The sequence below is a fragment of the Terrapene carolina genome, unplaced genomic scaffold (assembly GCF_002925995.2).
Source record: "Terrapene carolina triunguis isolate 2854851 unplaced genomic scaffold, T_m_triunguis-2.0 Scaffold558, whole genome shotgun sequence".
Lineage (NCBI taxonomy): Eukaryota > Metazoa > Chordata > Testudines > Emydidae > Terrapene > Terrapene triunguis.
In genome coordinates, this window is record NW_020664909.1 from 6,497,820 (window position 1) to 6,509,792 (window position 11,973).

General features: G+C 40.0%; 1 protein-coding gene across 2 annotated transcripts in view; it reads right to left on the minus strand.

Annotated features, from left to right (window-relative positions):
- The window catches only part of CIP2A (cell proliferation regulating inhibitor of protein phosphatase 2A), a 32,960-nt gene that overhangs the window by 1,868 nt on the left and 19,119 nt on the right, over positions 1–11,973 (minus strand). For both annotated transcript variants that reach the window (XM_024200340.2, XM_024200341.1), the window contains 8 exons: positions 10,687–10,805; positions 9,832–10,024; positions 7,427–7,501; positions 7,214–7,324; positions 6,035–6,231; positions 4,649–4,762; positions 1,679–1,761; positions 927–1,066 (listed from right to left, as the gene is read on the minus strand). In XM_024200340.2, coding sequence (XP_024056108.1) covers positions 927–1,066; positions 1,679–1,761; positions 4,649–4,762; positions 6,035–6,231; positions 7,214–7,324; positions 7,427–7,501; positions 9,832–10,024; positions 10,687–10,805 — 1,032 coding nt within the window. The remainder of the gene's footprint in view (positions 1–926; positions 1,067–1,678; positions 1,762–4,648; positions 4,763–6,034; positions 6,232–7,213; positions 7,325–7,426; positions 7,502–9,831; positions 10,025–10,686; positions 10,806–11,973) is intronic.

An 11,973-nucleotide genomic window follows, 5' to 3' on the forward strand; every position in this document is an offset into this window, starting at 1 on the left:
CACACACACACACACACACACACACACACACACACACACACACACACGTAAATTTTGCTCAGAACTACTGATGTTATGCTTCAGAAATGGTTTGGGTATTAATTTTTTTTTTAAAATAGCTATTTGTTGTCCTGTCATCTTCCTAATGGCCAGGCCATTGAGTTAAACCCTAAACAAAAGTCTGTGGTTGAATAAAAACTAGCTTTTTTCCCTTACAGAGGCAAATGTGTGTAAGAACAAGGGCACTATCAGTTTTGTAGCAGACACTAGGGTCTCTGGATAATTAGCCTGCATTTCCAGGGAATGGATTACTACTGTTGGTAAAAAGCACCTGCTGTAATTTGCATCTTCAAAATGCTGTACAAATATCAATACCCACCCCTGAAAGGTAAGTATTAGCCCCATTTCAAAAAATTTAAAGACCAAGTTGTCTCTTGCAAGAGCCTCTCTTTCTCCACAGCCAACAATAGGGGCAAGACCCTTGTTGTGCTCAGTGCAAGGACAGATCCTTAACTAACTCCAAAGTAGAGATGTCTGTCTTCTAGACTAACCAACAGAGCCCGTCAGTGATTGCAGAAGAACATACACCACTCTCTCACAACCTGGTATAGCATGTGCATTCTTCAACGTATTAGGTAGTTCCAGGAGACGTGGCTCCCAGAAGCACATCTCCTATAACTCTTACTGGACAGGGTGGATCTACACCAACTCAAAAAGAAGATCATTGTGTTAACAGCACAGATAACCCAAATCATACCTCTCTGGTTTAAATCTCAAAAGTCCCTCTCTCAATTAACTATATAAGAAATTGGAGCAGCCTTAACTTTAGCTATTTCTACCATTTTCATACAATTTTTCATTTCTAGCAATTATTTTTTAACGCTGGGTTTTATAGTTTTCAGTAAGCTGCCAACAAAAATTCTTACCTTAATGCTCAATTCTTTTCTTGCCTGTTCCGTTTTACTTAATTCCTTTCTGAGAATGTCAATAGTTTCTTCCATATCTGTTTTTTCTTTCTGTCGGGCTTTCAGTTTTTCTTCCAGAATCTTTATTTTTTGTTGTAAGCCTTTTGAAAGATTTTTAGAGTCAGTTAGCAAGTTTTAATTTGTCCGATTGCTAGTAAAACTCCCAGTATGTTTAAGTTTTACACACACACCAGGGCCTCTAATATAAATGAATTACCCAGTACTGCCATCTACTGCAAAATTTTAGTAGGTAGTTACAGACATTTCATATTCACTGAAGACTTTGAAAATTATGATCTAACCTGTCTAATTTGTAGCTTAGCAGAAAGCTCTCTAGTGAACTTGTTCTAAAAAGAAAGTTTTCAAGGAAGCAGCTATGGTTTTTGACAGCATGCAAAATGCAATGGTTTAAGTGTAGGTTTGGCAGACTTTTAAACGTCCTTGAACTTTCCCCATCTGTCCTTAAAACAATTCCTCATTTTTTAGTTTACAGATATTTAAGTCTATGTTTTCAATAAGAGTTACAGGCTTTTCAGGAGCAGAAGGCAGCCAGAGAAGTGATTTTGAGCCTTATAATCTATTTAACAAAAAGGTAGCTGCCCACAGAGCTAAGAAGTTCACCAAAAAATAATTCAGCAATGAGTCTATTTAAATCCAGTTAATTCTATTCAGTATGGATAGCACAAGATTTACAAAACCAGACAGTGACTTACTTGATATTTTACTATCTCTATCCTGTAGCTGTTTCAGTAATTCTTTTCTATGATCTTCTGTTTCCATCAATTGTGCAACAGTTCTGAAATTGCAGGAAAAGCCCGATTACCAGTTATTTCAAAAACAGACAGATGCAAGATTCATGTCTCCATTTCTTTGCAGCAGCAAGCTAGAATAACTTGTGCAGCATTGCTTTGCATGGTCAGGAAAGTTTTTTTTAAGCTAGGTAGGCTAAAGTGCACCTTTAATTCCATGCTGTACAAATATATTCTTTTGATTCCTTATTTGGTTGAAAGAATACTGATTCAAGTTTCATTTCCTTCCCTCTGTCAAACACACAGTAGAAACTCTATATCCTAAGAAACCTCATTTGTTCCTAGAGCTTGAATCCTGAAGAATCAGTCCCTACAACTACAAGCAGTAAAGCATTCTTAATATTACCAAGGAAATTAATCCAACCATCCTACTAAGACTCTAAAAACCAATTTATCTAGTGTTTTAGATTTACTAATATTACACTATCCTATATTGAGCAAATTAGAAAAATCTGCTTCAAGAAAGAAAAAAAAGGTGTCTTCTGCAACTACGGTGCAAAGTTTCCAGTACAATTTTGTTCATCTATTAGGAGGACCACATATACTAAGACCAATGGTTCTCAACCAGGAGTATGTGTACCCATGGGGGTATGCAGAGGTCTTCCAGGTGGTACATTATTAACTCATTTATATATTTGCCTAGTTTTACAACAGGCTACATAAAAAGCACTAGCAAAGTCAGTACAAACTAAAATTTCACACAGACAAAATGAGAAAGTAAGCCATTTTTCAGTAACAGCATGCTATGACACTTTTGTATTTTTATGTCTGATTTTGTAAGCAAGAAGTTTTTAAGGCCTGGTCTACACTTACCCCCCAATTCGAACTAAGGTACGCAACTTCAGCTACGTGAATAACGTAGCTGAAGTCGAAGTACCTTAGTTCGAACTTACCTCGGTCCACACGCGGCAGGCAGGCTCCCCCGTCGACGCCGCGGTACTCCTCTCGTATAGCTGGAGTACCGCAGTCGACGGCGATCACTTCCTGGTTCGACTTATCGCGTCCAGACAAGATGCGGTAAGTCGAACCCAGAACTTCGATTCCCAGCCGCCGAACTAGCGGCTGGGTGTAGACATACCCTAAGTGAGGTGAAACTTGGGGTATGCAAGATAAATCAGACTCCTGAAAGGGGTACAGTAGTCTGGAAAGGTTGAGAACCACTGTACTAGACAATCTTTTTTTGCTGGTAGCATATCTACACTTTAAGGTATTAATTGCTTAAGTTAAACATTTTAAATTGTGGGAATTTAAGTTTAGTTCTACTCTACCACTGTGACCACTAACTTATGCAAATGCACGAATGTGTGTCACTTTGTCCTCCCTCTCGTTTGTCTGTTATTCACCTGTTGCCTATTGTCTAAATCCTAACCGGAAATTTGCAGGGTGGGGGAGAGGGGGTGAAGGGAAGTGGAATGTTATTTATTTCACAGTACCTATTACACCAGGGTCCCTAGGCACTACTACAATAGATAATCTGAAAACGACCATGTGAAATGCAGAACAGCTTCCTGGTGTTTCGAGTAATATCTGATTGCTAATACACATTTTTACACCTATTAATGCTGAAGACACAAACTATAAGAATGTAAATGACATTCCATTCTGCCTCATGAATCAGACTAGTTAACTGAATTCTGATTGCAGAATTTTTACTACTGGCAATACAAGAGCCAGGAATAATGCAGCTTGACCTTCAGGGCTGGCAGCTAGAAAAATCAAATAAATTCACTTTATAAGAAAAATGAATGATCTGGCCTTACTCTGTCATTTTGCAGAAGAGTACCATCCTTTAAAATATCAGTAAGAAACAAGAAAAAAAATTGTTTTGGGGTTATTTACAACCAGGAAGCCTCTTCCCTCAGCTGCTGCAGTAAAAGATAAGTTTGCCCGCGCCCCTGCTCTTGTCAGCCCATCAATTTGCAACAAACTGTAGTTTCTATCCTCAAAAACCTGGGACAGGTGGTACTCTGATGGATCAGGAAAGATGAAAGAAAAACAAAATTCAGAATTCTTGCTCATTTGGTATAGGACTATGGGAGTATACCTGTGCTTGTGAAGTGAAGAAAGAAGTTAAATTAGTAATTGATGTTTGAACAAGTTTCAAGCCTTGCATCACAGGAGGAGAATGAAGTGCAGCAAAAGGGAATTATATATTGAATTACAGTAGTGATTATAGGTTGACCCACTGCAATGAAGGGCAGCCATCTACCACCATTACTTCAAGTTGTACAGAAGACCCCTGCTATAAAGGAAAGTGATGAACAAGAGAGAGTTTAAGAGTCATCTTCTTTGTCAAGTTCTTTATTGCCTTGAGTACTACCAGCTATCAAAGTACTAAAAAAGACTGTTAAATTTAGCCATAGACTAATCAAACTCCTATTGCACTCTAATAGAAAGTTGCCTGCCTCAAAGACAGAAATTTGGCCCACAGTAGTTAAAGGATAGTGAATTTCAATAATCTCTGGCACTGATTTAAGATGCCCTCTAATGAGAGGGCATTACATAATTAGCAAAACTTTTGACCCCGTCTGCTGACAAAAGCAATATTCTGCATGAGAAGAGAGAATCCTTGTACATTAGAAGGGAATCTTGAAACCTATTAAGTTCCATAAAATACACTGTAAGTAGTCTCCGGTATTATACATTACCTCAAGTTCTCCTGCCTGTTTGTGTGTAAGACCAGAAACAAAACCAGAAGAAATGATTACGCAGAGGAAATAGGTGAGTAACTACACAAAGCAAAGTGGAGAAGTCTTCCTCGCACATACACCTCAGGTGATACTTGAAACCATAGATAATTACACAATTAATATTGATGTGACTTGATGATGGTTTCCCTTTAATTTGCTTTTAAAAAAAATGAACTAAACTTACTTGTCATTCTGTTGCTTGAGCGATTCATTCAGCTTTTTCATGGCCTCAGTTTGTTTATTTAGTGAATTACATGTAATCTGCAGATCTTTATATTGTCTTTCAGTGGTTTCATGCCTAAAAGTTAGTTAATGGGTTATGGTTAAGAAGAGTAAGTACTTCTTAAAAGCTTTACTGCGTCAGGAAAGAAGTAATACTTTTGACATCCAATGGGCTATTTTTCCACTCCACTTCCAAGCAAAAATTGTTACGCCCACTTTTGGCCAAAAAACCCCCAAAACACTTACTAAAAAACCTGCAGGGGATAAAATAAAAAAAAAACAAACAGCAACTTTCATCTTAACCTCAATCCTCATTGGAACCCTTACACATTATCATTGACTGTTTATTAAGATTAAGAATTGGATTGAGACTACACATTTCTTTCAGACAAAGTTCACCACAACCAGGTGGTTCACACAAATGTAGCAAGTTATACATAATCAGACCAGTAACTGGAAGTAGCTTGTCTGACAGAGGCCAGACCAATGCTTCAGAGGAAGTACAAGAATTCCCATAATGGACAATTATGGGATTATCTGCACATAGGAGATGTTCCTACTTAAGGAGTATCATGTAGAAGTTAGTCTCTGCCTAAAGCACAAAGGTTTTTATTTCTTTGAAATTTTTTGATCTTGTCTAATCTAACTCTGAATGGTCTCATCCAGACAAGTGCAATACTTTTTTGAATCCCATCAACCTCTTAGCCTAGTTTTTTTTTTGTATTAGCTTTAAAGTTGTTGCCTTTATTTCACTAAGTGTCTGTCCCCTTATTCTTGTATTATGAGGACAGGCAAATAGGAGCACTCTAATTGCCCTCTCAGCCATTAATTTTGTACACCTATCATGTCCATTCAACAAACTAGTTCCATTCTTTCTTTACATAGAAATCTTCATTACTCAAATCATCCTCACCCATTCCTTAACTTAATAGCTTTGGAATCTGCACCTTCATCCATCAATTTCTATTTTCTGTTCAAGTTACAAACTTTTTCAAACAAGATTAATTTGATCCAAGAACAAATAAAATTCAAGTACATTAGCAGTGACCCTCTTAAAACCTATAAACAGAGAGTTTTAATACACTGTCCTGCAATATGATTAGCCTAGAAAAAGATAGTGCTTTGAACACCTCAAAGCCCTCCTTCTGCTTCAGCTAGATTGGGCACTTACTGGATTCAGACAGAGCTCTACCCCGCATTCCTTGGCTGAAAAGACTAATCAGGTCAAAGCAGGTCCTTTAAGAAGGGCCCCGTGAAAACCTATTTTCTCTTTTGATCGGTTATCTATCTGAAAATTTTCTGTTTTAGGTCAGTACACGAGTAGTACAGATAGATCTTAAGTTCTTACTTCTGCAGAAGATCAACGGAAGATCTTTTCAATATCTCATATTCTTCAGCCACTGTTTGTAACTTCCTATTGTGTTGAAAGAGCTGCTCTATGTCATTCTGTGCCCGTTCAGATTCTACCTGCTGAGCTTTCAGCAATACATCAAGTTCTTCATTTTTTCGCTCTGCATCCTTCAACATTGCAGCAAGCGTCCTTGCCTTTGAGCAAAAAGCAAATACAAAGACTCCTTTACATGCTTAATCTAGGATATGTTGCTTAACTCACTCAAAACAATGGGGAATTTCACATGGAATTAGAATTTACACTACTGCTAAATTATCCACAAAACCTGTATGATCAAATGCTCCATGGTCAGTGCACTATATTTAAAATTAGATAGCAATTTTTAAGCACGTTTAAAGTTTTGGCAAATGATGACTGAATCAGTTATTTTACACTCTGAGATACAGTAGTAATTTGTGACCTTAAAAGTAAAACAAAAAATAGTTTAGATACTTTTTTAAAAAGAGTATCTGAAGTGATTATACTGGTGGCTTAAGCTTCATTTGAAAGCATAACTCTATCCAAAAAAAGAGTACAGACTGGCTGTTAGGTTGCACATAAACAGGGAAAGGTTCTAGGGCTGTCTGCAAACCCCTAACATTTTAGTACTGTACTTAGAAGTACAGTTTCTCTAAAATAGTGTTATAGAACAAGCAGTAACATTAGTATTGTAAATCTTATTGTATAGATGGGGAGATTATTGAGGCTGTTCTGAAAGATCAACCATTAATGGGGCATTAACACTAGCTATCCACAAAAGGTCTTATACATAACTCAGCTAAACAGTGGAGGAAGGGAAGGCTTCCAAAAAATCACATAAGGTCATACCTAAAGGGCATAAATGTCAAATATGGAAGCTCAAAGAGCTTATAGATATAAGAGGATGAAACTAAAAGAATATTTACAGTAAGTATAAGAAAAATTTAGCAGTGACACTAGATTAGAATATTTTCCACAAACAAGTGGTAATCTTAATCTTTGTATTTAGTTTTTAAAAGAAACTGAAGTTCTAGCTTAAGACACATGTAGAGAACCATTCTGTACTGGGGCCTCCATGACAGAACACTGGATTTGGACTAGATGACCGTATAAGTATCTTCCATCTCTACCTTCCAGCGTGTGGTTGTTCATACTCACCTCAGATTCAGCTTGGACTCTCTGACAACGGTACTGGGCAATTAGCCTATCAGCCTGAGCAAGCGCTAATGCCTTTGCCTCCAATAGATCTTGTAACCTGGTTTCTTTGGACTAAAGATTAAGAAAGATTAGTAGCACTATTTCATTAATTTTATCTTTCATAGTAAGTACACATACTCAGTGACGTAAATACACATGTTCATATGTACTCACGGCTAATGCCGCTAGTTTCTGCTCATAGACATCCATTATGTCAGACATCCTCACATCAGTGATTGGTTCCTTCATCTGTGGGAGAAGTTAGAGTAGTAGAATTCAACAGCCTGAAGATAAGTTGTCTAATTTGTAGTTTCTGGATGAACAGTCATTCGTCTTATAGATCTTGATGAGAGGATAGTAATTAAATGAGCCCACAGGCTGGCAGCTGCTCTGCCTTCAAACATTAAAAGCCTTGCTGCATCAACTTGGGTATAGCTCAGTCCTGTTCAGTTTAATGTAAGAAAGTATTGGAATTACTGAATAAAATTTACCCAATAAAGGGACGATCATAACATCAGCCATCATGATCATAAATTAGTGTTACTCCAAAAATGAGGGAAAACTCGTTACATAGGCTGCTACAATAAGCCTATTGGTTCGGTTGGGTGTGGGAAGCTTAAGTGTTCCTCCTGACAAATGGTATTTCAGTTCTGCAGGACTAGTGGCAGGGCATTATGGCCAAAAATTCTAATCTCAGAATTCATTGACCTCGACAGAGATAGGTCAGAATATTTTGATGAAAACAATACAGAGAAAGTTTCTGTGAAATGTCTCCTCCATCTTTCATTAAGATCCTTTAGCATACTAAAGAGTTTACTGACCTTTATGGCACAATATAGGGCTTATATGTTTATTCAAATGAATATTTGTGTAAACATTTACATTTTTCTATAGTCAGTTGAGTAGGTAATTGAGGAGAGGGTCTTCCAGGGGTGTGGTCTGGGGATTGATAAAGCTTTCCATTAAGGTAGTGCTTGGGGAGTTGCCAGTGCCAGTTTTGGGGAGACTGTTCACTGTATGCGGATAGATGCTGCTGCGCAAGTGAGCCCAGCTGTTTGTGCTTTTCAGTATAGAAGATAAATATCATCCAATAGTAGTTTACTAACATCTTGTTTTCAAAACAGCACCAGCTCCTACACAGGGGAAAATTAGTTCAAAATTCCCTAATGCAGAAGGAGATCAGACATCTATTCTTTTCCCCATTTGTATGTTTTTCAGCTCTCTCTCTCTATCCTCTTGGACCCTACTGTTGTTGTTACAAAGTTGAAGGATCACGTGGAGTAAGTACTTTCATTTAGAATTTTATTTAAATGTACAAACATGTCAAAGTCAATGACAAAACATTCGTTGGAATATTCTGTTTTCTGCACATCTTGTATTTAATTTATTTAGCTTCTTCATGTGAAGAACTTAAACTACATTATAAAAAGATGGCATCTTCTATAGGAGTCCACTTTTCTTCTGTAGCTTGTGTTAAACATTTAAGGCTGAAGTGTTTGATGTTCACGGAACAAATTATCAAATTTTAAAAAGTCATTCCCTCCTCGAAGGAGCAACTCCTCAGATCAGAAGAGTTAAGTGCATCACTAGGTATATACCAATAAGCTTTTTTTCTGTCAGAAGTTCATCTTACGGTCTGGGTTGCAGGAGCTGTTCCTGTATTTGGAGTCCCTTTGTGTTGGAGAAACCACAGTTAACTTAACGCAACAAATTCTGCATTTGGTGCCTAGTCACTGTGGTGATAAGCTTTAGAAAATTCAAATTAAAGGAATGTTAATGTAATAAAGCTATTTGCTCAACTTACAATGCATGCTATATCAGAGGGAAGCAAGATTTCCACTGTTGTAAAACGACTTCCCTACCTCACAGGGATGCTGTGAGGATAAATATCAAGATCAGGAGGTGCTCAAATACTACTGTGTTTGGGGGGCACATACAAGCATCTAAAAGATGGGTGATTATCCCTGATCCTATATGCCAGAATGTCATCTGCCCCCCAGGGAGTGTCTTTCTGTAAAAAAACCTTCTCCCTTTGTGCATCATTGCAACAGCTTAGATCTTCTGGGCAGGGCCGGCTCCAGGGTTTTTGCCGCCCCAAGCGGCGGAAAAAAGAAAAAAAAAAAAAGCCGCAATCGCGATCAGCGGCAGCTCCACCACGCCGCTTTCTTCTTCGGCGGCAGCTCTTTTTCTCCGTCCTCGAAGAGCCCGACATGCCGAACCTTCCCCTTGGCCGCCCCAAGCACCTGCTTGCTGGGCTGGTGCCTGGAGCCGGCCCTGCTTCTGGGACACATCTGCTAAGTCCCCATATCTGAAAGCTAGGTAAACATAAGCAATACACTCTCAGGGTAAAGATTCTGAACTATGAAAGTCTGGAAGACCAGACTGTTGACTTTTCTGGACACAACAGGGATCCTCTTTATTTGGGCTTCTGCCTGAGAATGTAAGAGCATACATATTGAGTTCAGGTGAGGTGTCCGAGTTAACATTTGTAGCTTAAAAGTTTCAGGTGCTACACCTCTTCTGTAAACACTAAGAATGTTAGTAGTTATCCTACCAGAAATATGAAAAATACTATTAACCTCCAGTCCAGATTGAAGTTTCTGTATTAGCTCTTGAATGTTCGAAGTTGTTGCATCATCATTTGAAGGGTACGAAGTAGAGCACTTCATGGACATAACACTAGTAATGGATGACTGCATATGGATTTTTTTTGGTGCATGCTGTGTCTCTTGTTGTCTATAAGCATTATTTGCTGCAATGCTTTCACCAAGCCTATATAACAAGATAAAAGAAGTAAGCAATAAAACCTGGCAAGAATGTTAATGTGAGGGTAGGAGACAATGATTTTTTGTAAAGAGGAGTCTACAACAATTACACACTACACTTCGAAAACATATCAACCCTACTTGCACTATCATACTGTATTAGGTACTTCAGTTAGATATGAGCATGAAATATTTTGAGATCTAAAAAGGAGAAATGCTAAAGAAAAAAAACAGAGGTTGATTGTTCACTGATAGCAACTTCTCTCTACAATCACTATGTGAATTTTAAGGTTCCATAACTCTTTATCTACTATATCTAGAAAGAAGTGCCGTATCCTATTGGAAAGGATATTTCCAGCTCCTCTCAAATGGCACAACATCTGTTTCTAGCTATGATAGTTTGAGTTACTGGACTTTAAACCTGTCCGAGAACTGTGAATGTGGCCCAGCATGCATGACAGACCAGCATTGGGGGTGATGAGAAGAAAGATTCAACTACAAGAACAGAAAAAATGTTTTGAAGAAGGTAACAATTACTCAAACATTTGGAACATTAGTAGTCCTAATTAAAAAGATTCAAACACAGATTTTAAACAAGTCACTCAGACTAAAGTAATGAAAGTGAAAGACATCATATTATTACCCCCTTACCACACATAAGAAACTCACACTATGGCAGGGAAGTCTGGTAATGGTGCTGCCTCAAACAGTATTCTAAGTCCAGCCTGTACTTGTTCTCTGTGGTCTGATGTTAAAGCAAAAGCCAAAGGTGTAATCAAACGTTGATCCTGAGAAGAAATCACTTATGTTAATTTATAATCAACTAAAGAATCCAGACATTGCAATAGACCGAAGCCAATGTGAATAGACATATATTTTTAAATTTCAGTTAAAAAATAATAATAATTAAAAAAAAAAAGTATCTATACACACATACTTGCAATTTTCTGAAAACCCATTTAGTTAACCAGAGCAATGAACTTTTACAAATCTGCAAAACTTGCTTTCAGGATTCTGTACATTATCTGCACAGAATTCTGTAATACAGGGTTCGGCAATCTATGGCACGTGTGCCAAAGACGGCATGCGAGCTGATTTTGAATGGCACACTGCTGCCTGCCGGGGTCGCGCTCAGCCCACTGCCGAACCCTGGCAGCGGGCTGAACTGGACCCCGGCAGGCAGCAGCGTGCCATTAAAAATCCTGCCCGGCCCAGCCTGCTCTTCTACGCCGGGGGAAGGGGGCAGAAGCAAGCTTGGTCCTGCCGGCTGCTGCTATAGGGCAGGCTTCACCGGCAGCCAAGCTTCCCCCTCCCCCGCCTTTTCCCCCAGCATGCTGTGTCGAGCCCCGCCTCCTCTCCCTCCCTGCCGCTGATGGCCCTTGCGAGGGAGGGGAGAAGAGCAGCCCCAGCGCCCTCGCTGCTCAGACCGGTAAGGAGGCGGAGAAGAGGCAGGGGGAAGTGGGTAGGAGTGGGGCGTATCCCTCCAGCCCCCTGCCGTGAGCCGCTCAGGGGTCGGGGGCTGGGAGCACCCCCCTGATCCCAGCCCACCACCCCCCAGCCCTCTGCCCTGACCCCTGCACCCCAGCCCCCTGCACCCCCCCCACAACCCCAGCCCTGACTCCTGCACCCTCCACATACCCAGCCCCCCCACAGCCCATGCCCTGACTCCTGCACCCCCTCACATGCCCCCAGCCCTGACTCCTGCACTCCCCACACATACCCAGCCCCCCACACCCCATGCCCTGACTCCTGCATCCCCTCACATGCCCCCAAGCCCTCTGCCCTAACTCCTGCACCTGACATACCCAGCCACCCCCACACCCCTGCCCTGACTCCTGCACTCCCCACACTAACCCAGGCCCCCCACACCTCATGCCCTGACTCCTGCACCCCCCTCACACACCCCCAGCCCTCTGCCCTGACCACTGCACCCCCCTTGCACCCCAGCTCCCTGCA